The sequence below is a fragment of the Lepidochelys kempii genome, chromosome 3 (assembly GCF_965140285.1).
Source record: "Lepidochelys kempii isolate rLepKem1 chromosome 3, rLepKem1.hap1, whole genome shotgun sequence".
NCBI classification, from domain to species: domain Eukaryota; kingdom Metazoa; phylum Chordata; order Testudines; family Cheloniidae; genus Lepidochelys; species Lepidochelys kempii.
The window spans coordinates 211,389,581-211,406,719 of record NC_136382.1 but is presented as its reverse complement, the minus strand read 5'-3'; the positions used below and the strand labels follow the sequence as shown (position 1 = coordinate 211,406,719).

At 43.8% G+C, this 17,139-nt stretch overlaps 1 protein-coding gene across 3 annotated transcripts; it reads left to right on the top strand.

The window, feature by feature from the left end:
- The first annotated feature begins 148 nt into the window (after positions 1–148).
- On the top strand, positions 149–16,873 carry LOC140909811 (serine/arginine-rich splicing factor 7). Of its 3 annotated transcripts, XM_073339975.2 has the most exons (10): positions 149–309; positions 5,855–6,035; positions 7,445–7,621; positions 8,491–8,565; positions 8,649–8,750; positions 9,399–9,452; positions 12,478–12,522; positions 13,146–13,181; positions 14,007–14,041; positions 15,023–16,873. In XM_073339975.2, exons 1-9 carry the CDS (start codon positions 282–284, stop codon positions 14,020–14,022), a joined length of 714 nt encoding a protein of 237 aa, XP_073196076.1. In that variant the 5' UTR covers positions 149–281; the 3' UTR covers positions 14,023–14,041; positions 15,023–16,873. The 3 variants fall into 3 exon arrangements, with proteins under 3 accessions (XP_073196076.1, XP_073196075.1, XP_073196077.1); XM_073339974.2 differs by lacking the exon at positions 14,007–14,041 and having other exon boundaries at positions 150–309; XM_073339976.2 differs by lacking the exons at positions 12,478–12,522; positions 14,007–14,041 and having other exon boundaries at positions 150–309.
- The last annotated feature ends 266 nt before the right edge of the window (positions 16,874–17,139 follow it).

Below are 17,139 nucleotides of genomic sequence, written 5' to 3'. Positions count from 1 at the left end.
GCTCTTCAGGGGCCTGGCCCCCACCCTTGCGGCGCGGCCCGTGACAGCCCGGGCCGGAAGTTCTGGGCGCTCGCCCGCCGCCGCCTTCGAGAACATGGCGGACGGCACGACGGCGCGTTGCCATAGAAACCAAGCTTCCACTTCCCGCTTTGCCTCAGCCGGCGCGCAGAAACGGGCGGGGGGGAGTGCCGTGCGCATGCGCGAGAGCAGTCGCTCCTTTAGGAGCTCCCGGCGCATGCGCGCGAACGGCCCGGCGCGGAGCTACGGCCGGAGCCGCGGCGATGTCTCGCTACGGGCGCTATGGCGGCGGTAGGTGCCGGGCTGGCTGTGGAGGGGCCGCCCCCGCCTTTCCGCTCCTCGGGGGAGTGGCCGGCGCGGGGGTCGCTGGGGCGGCGCCATTTTGCGCAGGTCGGGCGCGCGCCGGGCCAGGGCCGCGGCTCCCCGCGCGTAGGGGCGGTGCGGGGCCGGGCTGCGGCGGGAGCGCCGGGCTGCGGGAGGGGTGCGGGGGAGCGAAACGGACGCGGCGTCAACAACCATGGCGGCGCCTCAGAGCGGGGCGGGGCCTGTCCGCGAGCGCCGGCGCGCGCAGCGCCTCCCTCTGGGCGCCTCGGGGGGGAGGGGCGCCCCCGGCTGCCAGGGAGCATGCGCGTGCGAGCCGGGGGGGGGGGGCTGGGCGCACGCGGCTGCAGAGGCGAGTCCCGCGGGGGGGGGGGGTTGCAGAGGGGTCTCCCCCCCCCCGCAGGGTTGTACCGCTCAGCAGCCGTTGCCCGGATCCTCCCCCCGGTCAGGGCGGCCCCTGCTGCAGGGAGGTTCGGGCGGCACCTGGGCCTAGTCGCTGCCCCCCCCACCGTGCTAAGGGGGGGTTCCCTTTTAGTGTTGGCGAGAAACCCCCCTCAGCTGGGGGCTCTGCGTAAAGCTGTGCGCACCCCGGGGGTTGAGGCGTGTTCTGGGTGTAAATTCCTGCCTTCCACTTCATTTTAAAGGTGGCTTATTACTCTGAGCACGGCCTTGAGCTGGTGCCTATTTAAGCGCAAATAATCATTGGGGAAACCCCTAACCCCAATATTTCGAATCACCTCTCCCTGTTCCTCCTACAGCACTGCGTTTGTAGGGTGGCATTAGCCCTTCGCTCTTTCAAAGAAGGGGGGGGAGGGAGAAGGGGGAAATTCAGAACTAAGTTTATTCTTTAGGATCCTGTGACATCAAGGCTGACAGATTTCCTGGGTTGGTATCAGAGCTTCTTCAGTTTCCTTTAATCCACCCATGGGGATTGCATTCGTCAGGGGCCGTTTTGCCACTTTCTCCAGGACCCTTATGCTTTTTCAGATCAACAGTTGTGTGGAACCTGGTTCCACAATATTCACTACAGGCCAGATTTGCAAAGGTTGAAAGCCCCTAGATGCTTTTGAGAATCTCACTATTTTCCTAAATGCCTTTAAAAAAAAACCACACACACACTTTGGCCCTCAGGGCACTGTACTATCTTGTATGAAATAATTCTCAAAGGAAAATTTCCGCTTTTTAAAAAAAGAATACAACCCCAAGACAGACAAGTATTCATACACCCACAAAAGTAATGAAATTAAAAATAGGGGTTATTTTAATTTGCCTTTTTGTTTGAGGTAAGGCACATTAGTTTTATACTTTTTCCTGTTGCCTCTCCCAAAAAATTCATATCTAGAACAGTTGTACATTCCTGTAACATTAAATACAGTTTTGGACATCCAGTAATGAGATATCCTCCCCCCTTATTGAAAACACTTCAAAAAATTCCTTATTTCTCCAAGTAATTCCCCATTCTGCAAATGCTGAAATGCACACTTTCCTCGTTATTTCATTTGTTGCATGCATAAATGTTGTTTTCTACTGCATTGTTTATATTTCTGATAGCATTTTTTAATTTCATAGCCTTCTGTAGGCTACATTTCAGAGATGTTCTTCATTCTGACAATTTTAATGTTCTGCCAGAAATGAAGGCTTTTTTAAAAAAAGCCATTACTCTTTTGTATTGGTTGTCTTTTGGTTAAATTAGAATGCTGTGTCTCCAGTAGGTTTTTGGAGAGGATAGCTAATCTGTTTAAAAAACCCTAAAACCCCAAACTTAAAAACCCACATTTGTAACAATGAGGGTACAGACTTTGATTCTGGCTAGGCTGTTAAATTAAACATTCATAGTTTGACAGATACCAATTGTGTGGTTAGTTCTGCTTCTTTGCCATCAGAGGTACTTGCGTCTATAGGTCTTCAGCTCTCCATTTGTGTGGGTGTCATGGGGAAAACCAGATAATTCCTTTAGTTCAAAATGCTTTAATAGTTTGCCTCAATTTGCCTTATTGTCTTTTATTAAGGGAATGTCTAGAGGGTGTGAAATTAGTGTGTGTATATATATCCTGTGTGAATGTTTTCACTCAAAAGTAAAGTGGCCAGTGTTAACTGTCGCAATCAAAGATGCTTGCAGGAGTCCTTCCCCAACAAGCTATTAATAATCAGACTGTTGGCTGGTTTTGAATAGTTAAAATTTGAACCAGTCCAGGTTTAGCCACATTTTGTATCTAAAGAGTAGGCGTGTAGTACTGGAATACTTGTCTTAATTTACAGAAAAGCCTTTGCACTATTTCAGTGGTATCAATTTAAGTCTGATAAGCCACTTAAATTTTAACCTTAACATTTCAGGTGACCTTGCTCTTCCTTTCTGTCCTGTGCTGATCAGGGCATCTTTCATGAGCTGGAGAATGAAGGCCTGATAGCATTGTGCTAGGTGATGCTGTGCATGCAGAGAGTGGTGGCATACGTGTACAGTGATTCCATATCTGAGCAATGCATGTAAAGTGGTGGTACTATTATCCCATTAGAATTAGCCAATTGGTTCACATGTTTAGTGCTTTAACTGTGAAGATTCCTCTTTAATTTCTGCCTCTACCTGCTTGCTATCCAACTATAAACCATATCTTATCCCAGGAAAGTTTTCAACAATACTGCATACACATACAAATGTCTTACATTATGATGGTAATATTAATGAATCTATTACTGTGGTTGCCCTCATCCCTTTGTGGGTCAGTATGATATTTTTGTTGCATCCTTTCAGCTAACATAGATGTTGTGTCTTAGCACCTGTACAGAATGCAGAGTTGATCACCTGGCCAGAATCATCCTTAAATAGAGTGGAAGCGTAAGGGATTGGAGGCTGTTTTATAGCACCCTCTTCCAGTTGGGTGTAGACTTGCTCAGATAGCCCCTTCCCTGGGGGAATTCTGCCTGGAACCATCTCAGAGCCCCGGGAGGTAGTTTCTAGCAGGGTTAGTTGTGGTTTCTTTCTGTTATTTCAAATCTCCTCAACAAAACAAGATCTAAACTTCAAGTCTATCCCTCACACCCATAAGTTCTTCAACCCAAAAGTTCCTGGTTCTTACCTCAGAGCCTTTGTGATAAAAGGATTTACCCACAGTTTGCCGTCTATCCACTTGTTCCTTAGCATAGTTGTTCTAGCCTCTGGCTGGTATTACAGCTCCTCTGTTCTAGGAGCTGCTCTTCCTTTTATGAGGATCAACCAGCCACAGGTGTTTTTCCCAGGTGCAGTGAGTGGGGCTAATCAGCCAGTTGCTGGCCTCCAATTTGTCAAGGTCCTTTTGAATTCTACTCCTGTTCTCCAAAGTGCTGGCAACCCCTCCCAGTTTGCTGTCATCAGCACATTTTATGAGCCTAATCTCCAATTCATTATCCAAGTAATTAAGGAAAATATTGAATAGTACTGGACCCAGGATTGACCTTTGCAAGTCCACACTAGATATACCCTCCCAATTTGACCATTGATAATTATTCTTTGAGTATCATCTTTAACCTGTTATGCCCTTGCCTTATAGTAGTTTCATTTAGAACATATTTCCCTAGTTTTCTTATGAGAATGTCGTGTGGGACTGTGTCAGAAGCCTTACTAAAATCAAGATATGTCACATCTACTGCTTCCCCCCATCCAGTTAGACAGTAATCCTACCAGAGAAGGAAATCAGGTTTATTTGGCATGATTTGTTCTTGACAGGTCCATGTTGGCTATTCCTTATAACCCCCTATATCCTCTAGGTTTTAACCAATGGACTGTTTAATAATTATTTCCAGTATCTTTCTCGGTATCAAAGTTCAGCTGACTGGCCTGTAATTCCTGGGTCCTCTTTTTCCTCTATAAAGAGATTCACAAAGATTTAGATGCCTGTGTCCCAATTTTAAGTTCCACTGAAATTCCCAAAAATCTCACCAAACCCTTTAAGCACTCGGTTTTTATATTCTAAGGGTAAAAGTTCCTTAGGTGCCTAAGTGTCTACTTTTAAGCATGCACACTGCTGCCTTACTCTAGGCATCTGGTTACCTGTATCCCACCCAAGACGCAGAGCAATTCACAAACCAGGGAAGATGGTGGGAGGCAATGCTTATTTTGCATGTGGGCCTGATCCTGTGGTTGTGCTCAGAGGCTGCCTATTAGATGTGGTTACCATTTACCTTATCACTTCTAGCCTAGTGGTTAGTACACTTGCCTGGGATGTGGGGTACCCAAGTTCATTTTCCCTTAGGCAGAAGGGAGGAAAAATTATTTGAACAGTGTTTCCCACATCTCAGCTGAGTGCTCTAACCAAGTAGTTCTCAACCAGGGGGTATACTCATCTAGGTATTTGCCTAGTTTTACAACAGGCCACGGAAAAAGCACTAGTGAAGTCAGTGCAAACTAAAATTTCATACAGACAATGACTTGTTTATACTGCTTTATACACTGAAATGTAAGGACAATATTTATATTCCAGTTGATTTATTTTATAATTATATGGTAAAAATGAGAAAGTCAGCACTATTTCAGTAATAGTGAGCTGTGATACTTTTGTATTTTTATTTGATTTTTGTAGGCAAATAATTTTTAAGTGAGGTGAAACTTGGGGATACACAAGACAAATCAGATGCCTGAAAGGAGTACAGTTGTCTGGAAAGGTTGAAAGCCACTGCTCTAACCCCTGATCATGCTGCCTTCTTTGTGTCTGTAGTAATTTGCCCCACACCCCTGCCACACTAGTACATATGCCAATTTTTAAAACATCAACATGCAACTCTCACTAAATATTAAAAACAGTATGGCATCGATTCAGACAGAGCCATGGAAGTATATAGTAATGTAAATTTTAAGTGAGATACTGCTTACTTGCATCACGCTGTTGTTACTAATGTGATAGGTGCACCTGTTCTTTGGAGCAGAACAATTCCATCCTGGGTTGGACACTTGAGACAACTCTCTGGAGATCCCTTTCTACCTTCAGTTAAATGTGCACACCCCATCGTAGCAAACAGATTAATGTACAGATGGCAACAACTTTGGATAATGCTGTGCAAGCTAAACAGAAATCTGTCAAGCGCACAGCGCCATCTAGAGTCAAGGGCACAGCGCCGTCTGAGGACCTGACATGTCTGGAGGAATCCGCTTTGCTAGTTGTTTTACCCTGTGGGTAAAATGTGTGCAGTTATTTTTTTCCCCATAAAGCGTCTCAACCCCCCATATCCCCGAATACATTCTGCGCCCACCAGTTTGACGGGGACGGGGAAGGTGAGAGGTAGAAAGTTGTGATGGGTCTACCCCATCTGTCATAATTTGCTACCTGGGATGGGAGTATGGGAAAGTCAGAGGCAGCAGATTGTGACAGGGCAGCAAAAAGAACACCTAGATGTCAGTAACTTCTGCCAGTAGCAAATTGTGATGATCAGCAGTTTGTAACTTTACACCAGCCGCCTTGCTTAACTGGGGCGACCCTGCAGGTCTTGGGGGAGGGAGGGAAAGGGCTACTCAGTTACTCAACGATTGTGTGATTTGCTCTTGCAGAGACCAAGGTGTACGTGGGGAACCTGGGCACTGGGGCCGGGAAGGGAGAACTGGAGCGAGCCTTCAGCTACTATGGCCCCCTGCGCACTGTGTGGATCGCGCGGAACCCGCCGGGCTTCGCCTTTGTGGAGTTTGAAGACCCAAGAGATGCTGAAGACGCAGTTCGTGGTTTGGATGGAAAGTACGAATGTATTGTATTTCTGGTGGCCTTAACTTCTTACTAAGGATGTGTCTGACCTATAAGTGCTACAGCAGCATTGCCACCGTCCCGCTGTAGTGTAGACACTTGCTGCTGCAGGGATGGAAACAGTATCTCCATCACTGCAGTAAATCCAGCACTTGAGAGACAAGGACGGTAGAATTCTTCCATAAACCTCATGGTGTCTACTAGGGATGTAAATATCATTTTAAAAAATACCCATTTAAGCAACTAAAAATTTTATCGGTTAACTGTTTAATATTTTACATCCCCAGTTCGCACCCCGTCATATTCCCCCCCTCCCCGTCCCACACACTGTCATGGCGATGAGAGGTGGGGGGAGAGGGAGAGACCATCACATAATCTGGGAGTATTATGGTGGCAGGGAGAACCTGTCAAGTGACTGGGAGGTGTCATGGCAACACCAGTCTCCCCTCTCACGTGGTCTGGTCTCCCTTGGTGCATTGCGGGACTTTGGCTAGTTCCGGTCACGTTCCCCTTGCTTCCCAGCTTCCTGGCCACCCCATGGGCCAGGCCAGGAGGTGGCGAGAACTCCCTAGTAGCGGCACTGCCAGACTTAGTGCCCAGCGCCACCTGCCCCCTCAGCCCGCCGCACCCACATCATGTGGCAGCAGTGAGTGGCGCCCTGAGTAGCCGCCCACACAGGAGGGGTCTGGACGGTGTCCAGGGCCTCCGCATAGTCTCCCGAGATGGTGAGGGGTCTCTCGAGGGGCTGGGCCAACGGGGGGTGGTGGCTGCTCCCCAGGCAGGGGGCCCATGTTTGTGTGGAAGAGCATGTGCGCGGCTGGGTTTGCTGTGCTGGCTCCTGGTGGGGAGTGAGGCACCCAACCCTGGGAACCGGCATTGATAGCCTGAGAGCACAACGCGTTTCATCCGCCCCCGCTCCCTGGTGTTACGGGCTCTCGAGCCATCACCGTGCAAGGGCAGCCTGGCTTGTCCTGCCTGGGCGCTGCCACTGAGTGGGAAGCAGGAGGAGGATAGGGAAGAGGCGGATTTGTTAATGCACATGGTGTGCTCGCACGTGGGGGCAGGGGCAATCTGTTTTAAATGTAAACTGCAATATAGTAACGGTAAGACTAATATCGGTTAACCATTTGATCATTTAATATTTTACATCCCTAGTGTCTACAACAGGGCTTGTGTAGGCTTAACTACATCTCTCAGGTGAGAATTTTTCAGAACCCTGAGCGACATAACTAGGTTGACCGAAGTGTTAGGTGTAGACCAGAGCTTAAAAGATGTACTCTTTTACAGAAATGGGATTCTCAAATTTTAGTGATTCTTTAGAGATTGGCTTTCTTATTTAATAGGCATTAGATAAGGAAAAATACCAGATTATTAATTGATATTTTGCATATATCAAATTACAGGGTGATTTGTGGCTCCAGAGTGAGAGTTGAGCTGTCAACAGGCATGCCCCGTCGCTCCCGCTACGATAGACCTCCTGCGCGGCGACCATTTGATCCTAATGACCGATGTTATGAATGTGGCGAGAAAGGCCATTATGCTTATGACTGTCATCGCTATAGTCGTCGACGGAGGAGCAGGTATGCGTGTGAAAGGAGTGATTGGTTCTTTTCACCAGTTACTGGTGTAGTCATTAGCCAAGGAGAGAATGTTATGCCAGTTTAATTTAACTTTAATGCTGTAATTATACAGGTATATATTACAATTTGTTATTTCATATAAATGTTAATATATTAATAATCAACCTGGTCAAAACCTTTCAGGTTTCTTCGTTTGAGTCAGTCGCCTTGATTCAGAATGTCACGAGCCTTAAGATATCATGCTGAGGCGCCTTGCAAAATCCGACAATTAAGATCCTCCTAGACCTTGAGGTGATCAGCATAAGAGGCCAGATCCCCTCGAGCCATCTACACCTAGCTTCACCATATTCTTTAAAGGGCAGAAAATTTGAGACGGTGATCGCCGTAACAGTAAATTTGGCTTTCAATTGGGGCCCCCCCCCTCCGGTTTAGAAAGAGGAACACCAGATTGACCACATTCCCACCTAGAAAAATCTTCTTGCGTCAATCAAGCCTCACCCTGGCTCATTTGGCTGTCAGTTTGATCGTCGTTAGATTGAAGAGAACACCTAGATGCAGCGATCGGCTATAGATACTTCTAGATCGTCTAGATCTGCTAGACCTTGGGCCAAAGAGGGTCGACCTGCAAACTTGCAAGGTTTATTTTAAATACACATTACAGTGTTTTATATTATAATGTAATTCTAAATGTAATTCAGCTTAACATCTTTTCTAGGTAGTAAAAATGCTCAAAACAAATAGGCCCTGAGTTTTTTCCAACTGACAGACACTAATTTTTAGTTGTCTGAAATTTTGACTTCAGCAGAGGCTCACGTGCACTAATTGCTAAAGTTCTTTTCTAATACTTATTTTTTCTAACCTAACATTAGGTCACGGTCTAGATCTCATTCAAGGTCCAGAGGAAGAAGGTATTCTCGGTCACGCAGCCGAAGCCGTGGTAGGAGGTGCGTTTCACACTGTCTTGTGCTTCCCTTTTTTAAGAGAAATCAAACATTGCATAATTATATTTTTAAATTTTTCCCTGCAGGTCCAGGTCAGCTTCCCTTCGCAGATCCAGATCTGTCTCTCCTCGTAGATCTAGATCAGCCTCACCCCGCAGGTCCCGGTCGGGTTCTTTAAAAAGATCAAGGTAATTGTTATTATGCACAATGACTACCAGATAATGTTTTTATTAAGGTGGTAGATTCAGAACATATTTGTGGGAAGTGTAACTTTACGTGTTTGCAGAGCAGACTCTTTGAAAAGGGCCTGACAACCCTCAAGACCGAACTATAATTCCTTTAAAAGGGCTATTGGGGAATACATTAACTTTAGTTCCTCTTGAACTAAAGTGGATAGTGAAAAAATAGTTTTCTGAGGGCTTGTTTACACAGAGCAGAAATGTGCAGTACTGCGATGTGATCTCTAAAGAGCATTAATATGCTTGTGCGTTAATTGGTCTGGGTAGACCCTGCTGGTGCGCACAAAGGTTCACTGGTGTGCTTTAACATAGTGCTGTTTCAAACAAAAATGGGCTACACAGACATATTAATGTGCAGCACATTACCCCACCATTTAGGCAAGCACTGAGCTTTTGGGACTACATGGTTAAACCTATAGCCTTATTCTGTGTAAGCTAGGTGTCTGTTCTGATTGTCCTATGCACCCTGTAGGTCCTGTGATCTTGACAGTTACCTTAGCACCAATCGGCAACAAGGCTACTTTGATAGGTGACTTTAATACTTAATACTTTCTCCTGGAGCTTGATTGGTTTTTATTAGTTTCTTTTCAAACTTAGATCTAGATCCAGATCACGTTCAAGATCCAGGTCCGTTACATGGCCAAGAAGCAGGTAAGATCTTTGACAGAATTGATTAAAGCAACTAACTAATAGCTGCAGGCTGAATTAACTTGTGGTCAAATGTATTAGTTTTTTTCAATTCTAAGTAAATGCTGGGTGCTGTCTAAACTGCTTTTCCAGCAAGTTTGGGGTATGAAGTATTCTAAAACTGTACATCATAGTCTTATTTATAATATATTTTATTACTTTACCTGCAGTTTTACAGGACACCTTAAGTCTAGAGCTGTGATGGTGAACAATAGGCAAACCTTCGGTACATAAACCACTTTTGACTAATATGCATGTATGCCAGTTAATATGTATGAGAAACACATAAGTCACCTAAAACTGAAGTAAGTCCTAGTACTTAAATGCACCTTGCCCATTTGAGATCATAATTCCTTCCTGCTTCTAACCTGCAGGAAGTCAAAGTGTACTGTTGTGCTACTCCTTAAAGCATTCCTCTCCCAAGGGTTCTCCATGCCAGATTCTCGGTATTCTGTAGCATCCTGGGTATGTGTCTGGGACAAGTGCATGAAAGACTCACTAGTGCCCAAATTCTTGGTTACTGCTGATTCAGACTGTCTGAATGCTGATCTCTGAACGGTACAGGGCAGCAATTGTCAGTTGTGGTAGCTGAATTAGATTAAAAGGTGGCATAATAGCGTGGAGGATTGTTTTGTACAGAACGGATCATAGGAATTAAATGTCTCAAACCAGATTTAAAGAATTGTGTGTAAAATGTTTCATGCCTGAGTTCTCATTCATACTTCTGTAATGAGTAGGTCTAAACTGCAGTCCGTGCATGGGTGTGCGATGGACAGCAAAGCTGGCATTCGTGGACCAGGTCTCCTGCTGTCTGTTATGTAAAGATAGAATTAAAATTTAGGATTACGGATGATGCTGTTCCATTCTCTGCTCTTGACTACATCCGTTGGTTTTGCTCCCTCTCTCGAAGGGCTGCAGAATTAATGACGAGCTCTCTCCTAGCTGCATCTCTTCCATTTCTTCTAGCAGCAACAGTAGTTCCTGCTGTTTGGGGTGGGGTTGTGGGGCATGCCTAGAGAAAGTAAAGGAAGCATTCTTTTCATCGTCATTGAATCTGCCCAGACTTTAATTGGCATATGCCAGTGATGTGCAGAGAACAACTAATCAAGCTCAATTTACGTGTCAGCGAGGGAGACTCTTGAATAACCCTGCATACCATTGTCTACTGAATTTTAGCACTGGGATTGTGTTCTTGGAGTCAGCAGTTTGTTCTCAGATGAAGGGATTACACCTAGAATTCCCATTTTAACATTAAACTTATTCACAGCATACCTGTTTCACTGTAAGTGTGCAGTTAAGTGGCCATTTCAGGACTCGAGTAACTGAAAAGTAGTGAAGCATTGATATTGTTCACTGTGCATGGTTTCAGAATATTCACTATTATACTTTCAAGTAAGCAGACGATTCTCATGGCTTCTTTACAGAAGAACAAAGGGAAGGCTTGGCATTAGAGCTATAAAAGTTCTAGAACCAGTTAAACATTCTCATCCTGCTGCTAGTTTTAAAATGTCACAAAATCACACAGCAGCTTTTTTCTGATGGTGGTTATATTAAGGAGGCACTGCTCTCATGCTAATTCTTGTTGAAAGATTTTCTGAGCAAAGAAAATGGCACAAGTGTTGCCATACTGCAGAAATAGTTGGGGGGAATCAAACACAAATGAATATGAGTGAGCAACTTATATCTGCCTTGAAAACATGCTGGTATATCTCATTACACGAGTATTGATGCATGCTCCTGGGAATGGTCAGCAGTCACTGCAAGATGTGCATCACATGAGATGGAATGCAGAAACTAACTGCTGACACTACTGGGAATTGCTATAAGTAAAGAATATCAGTGCCCTGTTTCAAGGTTTCTGCTTCTGAAAATACCTGGAAGTGGCAACCCTAGTAAAGTTCAGAGTATGGTTTACTGTAGCAGGCTTCATGCATTATCTTCATAAACTAATTGGCCACATGAGTGAAATTTCATTGTCTTGTGTGTCAAGAAAGTCTATGCAAAAGCAATTGAGCAACACTTGGTGTGGTGAAGCTGGTAAGGAAGGAAGATTGTGAATTTCTTGATCATAGTGACTTTAGATGATTGAGAGCTCTAGATTCTTACAAGAATTAATATTAGGACTGAGGTACAGCAGTGTCACTTGGCTAAGGCAGTATTTGTTTCAAAGAAACCAAGTTCTTGGTTCAGAAAGGACATTAAGGGGTGCAGTGGTTGAATGACTTGATGTGTTCTTCTGACTGAACTCAATGTAATAGTTCAAGGTTTACCTAAACATAGTGATCACAATCCTGACAACATCAAAGCTTATGAAATGCTGAAATAGTTGAGGAAAGGCTTGAATACTGGAAAACTAAAATACTATTTGTTGATTAAACTATCTAGAAAATGAAAATTAATCTACTTTTATGGACAACATTGGTAACATTGAGGTGCACTTCAAACTTGTTCCAATGTAGCTGACACCTTTGGAAGTCTTTTCAGAACAGTTAACTTTTCATAGCTAGAAAACATGTCACACTTTCAGCAGACACTTTTAACCAAGGTTGAAGATTTCAAGTGGCGAAGGTGTTAACATTGAAATGATGATGGTTGAGTTGCAGGAGAGTACTGTCTGGAAAACAGCTTGGCTTTTAGGTGGAAGCTCCCAATGGAATCTTGCCAGTTTGGAATACAGCACTCAATTGTTTTTGTGAAAATACTAGTCATAGCTTCGATTGGACAATGTACTCATATGAACTGTCTCAAGTAATGTCTAGAATAGGTTGATGAATGATGACTGCGGCATGTGTGGCACTGAATTAAAAAGCTGTCTTCTGAAACTTAACTGCAAAAGCCCCCCACACGGATGGATTTCTGCCTGTTGGTTACTAGCCCTCCACAGTTTTCTTGGCACGTGGTATGAATTTCATTATCACTGGTTTAGGTAACGTCACTGTACATACATCCCACTTGTGCCTTGCTGAGCCTTATTTCTCTCCCATTGTAGGTCTGGGTCCCATGGTAGATCTAAATCTGGCTCACCTGCTAAAAGGTGAGCATGTAATGCTGAAACCTGCACTAGACCTTTTAGTAGTCAGTATTGCTTCGTCATGATTCACAAAGCCCTTTGCTTGGACCAATATTTCACTTGTATTTGAAGGATGTTATTGCTTAGGTTTAATAGTTGGGATTTTTACTTCAAAGGTCATGAATATTTAGTGAGTTTTCTATTTCAAACATAACTGTGGCTAGAAAATATTTTCTTTGCAGGTGTCTGTGGGGGAAGGCAGGGAAATTTCCCTAGCCCATCTTTTTGTTTTAACCATTTCGTTTCCACCACAGTACTGATTCCTCTTACTTCAACTTGTTCCTCTCCTCCACCCCTATATCACGGAAGTGTTATGACAGTTAAGAAAAATTGTTCTTGAAACACCTAAAAGGGTTTGCTGCAAAGTCATATCTAGCTCCAGCTCTAGTAGGGATGGTGAGGATTAATTTGATGCCCCTACAAATCCTTGTAAAAGATTTTGGACGTGTTGTCAATGATACCTATATATAATGCTGACTAAGGTTCTGGAGATTTTCTCACTATTTTTAAGTACGGGAGAAATTGTTTTGTTATAATGTAATGTAACTTTATTAAGTTGTCACTTAGTATTTCTTTCTGTTTTGCAGCCGATCAAAGTCCAGATCCCCCTCTCCAAAGAGAAGGTAAGTTGAAACTTGCTACTAAAGACTGCTGGGTGTAGCACATATGACAGTGTTAGTCCTGTCATCACTACTGAAAAGTCAGCATTTGCCAACACTGAAGTTACCGGAACTTTTTCCTTTACTTAACTGTAAGCACTAAAAGGAATATTTTGGAGAGACTGGGCTTCCTTAATGCATATGACACTGATTACTAAAATGAGGCGCTCAGAAGAAAGTGGGAACATGGTGCACTATGAAGAGCTTGTCTTGGGCTATTTCTGTTGGACTTCCATCCTCTGTAAAGGTTTCATTGAACTGAGATCCATGCAAGAGGATAAGCAAAAATACATGAAACCTATGGGAAAATAGCCACAGGGAGAATCCATTTTAAACAGTCTGTTTAAAAACTCCAGTGACTGTAATGAGACTAACTTCTTTAGTAGAGGGTGCAGTGGCTACTTTTGGCTTAAGGTTAAACCTTCTTCAGAAGGACTGAACCCAGTTTCTCAAGGGATGTTTGTAGCCAGAGGAAAAATCTGAATAATACTAATAATAGTGGGAAATGGAAATGGCTCAGAGTAAAGCTGGAAACAGATTAAATGTGTGAAACAAAACATAAACTAAAGACTTCTTGTAACAAACACCCATCTGGCTGAATGGACTCAAACTGCTGTCATCCTTGCTGCTGGCTCTACTTTAACAAATAGCTGCGCAGTCCGCTGTTCCTACATGGTAAGAGCAGGATAAAATTCTCTGCATTTCCCTTGTGTAGCCCAGATCGGTTCTTATTTGAACTTCTGTATGTTTTTATGTAATTAATCACTAGCCTTGTTTTTTCAATTTTAGTCTGAGCCATTTATAACCATTCTCCATTAACTCAGGTAAGTATGCTCTTCTGAACACTTGGAGACAGCTCTTCCAAGCTTGGTAAAAATCTCCTGAGGGAAGGAGTACATGGGAATGGGAGTCGCTTGTAACATGCCACACTGAGACCTTGTTTGTAGCCTTCCTTTTCCTCCTTACTCTGTTCTTTTCCTGCTGTTCTTTTGGACACTTTAGAAATGACTGTCAAATCTTGAAGGTGCATTGTTTATTAATTAAAAACTTTAAAATCCTACTAATGACTATAGCAAACTTGAGATTTCTTACATCCTTGAGGGTATCGTCTAACAGTGTATGTATGCAAGGTCTGTTTTAAAAGTACACCTCTACCTCAATATAACGCGACCCGATATAACACAAATTCGGATATAACGCGGTAAAGCAGTGCTCTGGGCGGTGGGGTTGCACGCTCCGGTGGATCAGCACGTCCGCTTGTCTGGCTCCGACACGCCGCTCTGAGCGGCGTGTTAAGGGTGCTGGGCCGAGGCCAAGGGGTTGGATAAGGGGCAGAGAGTCTTGGGGGGCAGTCAGGGGACAGAGAGCAGGGGGAGTTGGATGGTTCGGAGGTTCTGGGGGCGGGGCGGTCAGGGGACGGGGAGCACGGGCATTGGAGTCCTGGGGGCCTGTCAGGGGATGGGGGTGTTGATAGGGGGTGGGACAGTTAGGGGACAGGGAGCGGGGGGAGGGGTTGGATGGGGCGGGGGTTCTGAGGAGTCAGTCAGGGGGCGGGAAGTGACTATTAATGGAAATGCTCGAGGCCAAAGCAAGTTCGATATAACACGGTTTCACCTATAACACGGTAAGGTTTTTTGGCTCCCGAGGACCGCGTTATATCGGGGTAGAGGTGTAAAACTAACTTGCTAAGCTGATCAGTGCTGGGAGGAAAGGGCTTTCTGGGTATGATGGGTGGTGTTGAATCTGCAGTTCCAGATGAATACTGAAGTTACTCCAACTGACTTCTGTTTTCTTTTCACTTTCAGTCGTTCACCGTCAGGAAGCCCTCGAAGAAGGAGTGCAAGTCCTGTAAGAATGGACTGAAATTTCAAAGTTAACCTTCTGGGAAGAACGTTATTTTGTTTACATTATTATAAGGGATTTTGTGGTGTCTTTGATGTAAATGGTAAGGGCTTAGTTCTAGAAGTGTATTTCAATCTGATTATTGGCATGGATTTTGATCTTTTAAATTCTGCAAAGTCACATCAGTAGACTAGTGCACAACTTGTTTTGTTGTATGTATTAACATCCTGTGATCTGAAAATGTGGGGCTCTTTTATTGACAAGTTTTTTTATTGAGGCATTGAAATAAAATGTGTATTTCTAACTAAAACCCTCCTTGTGGTGCCCTACTGCTTAACAAGAAAAAAGGTGGCTACCATTAGCCTACCCCAAACCAATCGTAATCATCCCAGTTTATTTTAAGTAGTCTCTAGTTATGTGAACTTGTTATTGATGTTAAATGGATGATAAAATTTTAAACACTGACTAAAAATGCTTGATCGCTCAGTTGCCATAACTTCCTGTAATACCATTTACATGAGCTCTCTATTCATTGTAATCTTTCAGTGTAGAAAGAGTATGAATTTCTAATGTCTAAAGTTTGTTTACAAAAAGTAAAGCCTTTCTTATCACAAAGCAGAAGGGCACAAGCACAGTATTTGCACTGCAGGTCACCTTTAAATAACGGTTCATGTCCCGAGAGAAAAGGCAGCTGGGTTGCTCTCTCTACAACAACCTATTTATGGTCAGTTAGTCTAACCTGAGAAAACCTGAATGAAACTGAGTGAAGTTGTGCAGTTGAGAACTGTTCTGCTACACTTTACAATCATAAAAGCAGCCTGTATGCTGGTAGACAAAACCTGTTTAGACATTGGTAAGATAAACTCTATAGCGCACACAGCAAAAATGTGGTTGAAGAGCTTAAAATGAATCTTATGTGAAACTTCTGAAAGCCTTGTTGGTCTGTAGGCAGGAGTTCCATGGGGATACGGCATTTCACGTTGAAACTGAGACTGGCTGTCCAGACAGGTCTTTCCTGATTGGCAAAAATAGGGTTAGACTGCCAGCATCCTTCTTAATAGATATTAAAAATCTCCAGGTTATATTTTTATTCTGGACTACTTTATGTAATGTTGCTAGATGTCAGTTTCAACATTTAAGAAGAACTGTTAGGGTTTTCTAAACATCCACTGAATTGGAAAGAGCAGACTTGTTTGGGCTCCTAATGAAATGGCTAATGGCAGATTAAAAGAAGTTATTAATGTAGTACCTTAAATAGCAAAATGACCTTTTGGACCAAAAGACAAATTTTGGGTAACCCATAATTTTCAGATAACAGACTTCTCATTTAATGTTAGACTCCACTTATGTCTGGTAGATGTTAAAACCCCTAAGTACTCCCTACACTCTGAAGATATTCCACTTGGCAGCTTTATTTCTGAAGTGTACTAGCCACTTTCCTAGCTTTGATGCCTAGTCTTGTTTTTTCTGGTGTCTAATTTCCATACATTCAGTGCATTGTTGCTTAGCAACAGAAGCATCCACTCCCAATCCTAATTATGCTGTGATTAATATTCTGCTAATATCCATAAAACCAGACTGCAAAATGAGGAGCAGGAAATGACAACATTCTCCTAGAATAATTTAGCAAATATACCCAGAAGCTGTTGCTTAGGATGACATTCATCAGTATAGACTGTCCGTTGTCTGGCAGTTTTACAGTATAACTAGTAAAAGTGCCACATGGAATGATGCTATTGCATTTAATGAGCGCTTTCTCTTCTGTACTGTTAAGACAAACCTACTCCACAATAAACACGCAGACTCTAAAATTATTGTATTGGTCCATCTCTTCTGTCTCTCCACTCCTCCAGAGCAGCACAGAAAACGGAGCAGCTGGGACTGCATTTCCTTAGGATTTAACAGTTTGGTGCACAGCTAACGGTCTGTCATGGGAGTACGTAAGGAATCAGGGTATATGCGGGCAGGACTGTTTCAAAGGGAAGGGTCCCTCCTTCTGTGGTAGGGGGCATAGTGCCCAAACAGTGGGCAGCGCAGACTGTAAAGGAGCTGTGGCCAGTGATGTGTTGCAATACAGTAA

Excerpts from the sequence above, each read along its gene's own strand:
- LOC140909811 (XM_073339974.2), top strand. The coding sequence starts at position 282 with ATGTCTCGCTACGGGCGCTATGGCGGCG. Across the intron at positions 310-5,854 it reads CTACGGGCGCTATGGCGGCG|AGACCAAGGTGTACGTGGGG; the intron begins GTAGGTGCCGGG and ends TTGCTCTTGCAG. Across the intron at positions 13,182-15,022 it reads TCCCCCTCTCCAAAGAGAAG|TCGTTCACCGTCAGGAAGCC; the intron begins GTAAGTTGAAAC and ends TTTCACTTTCAG.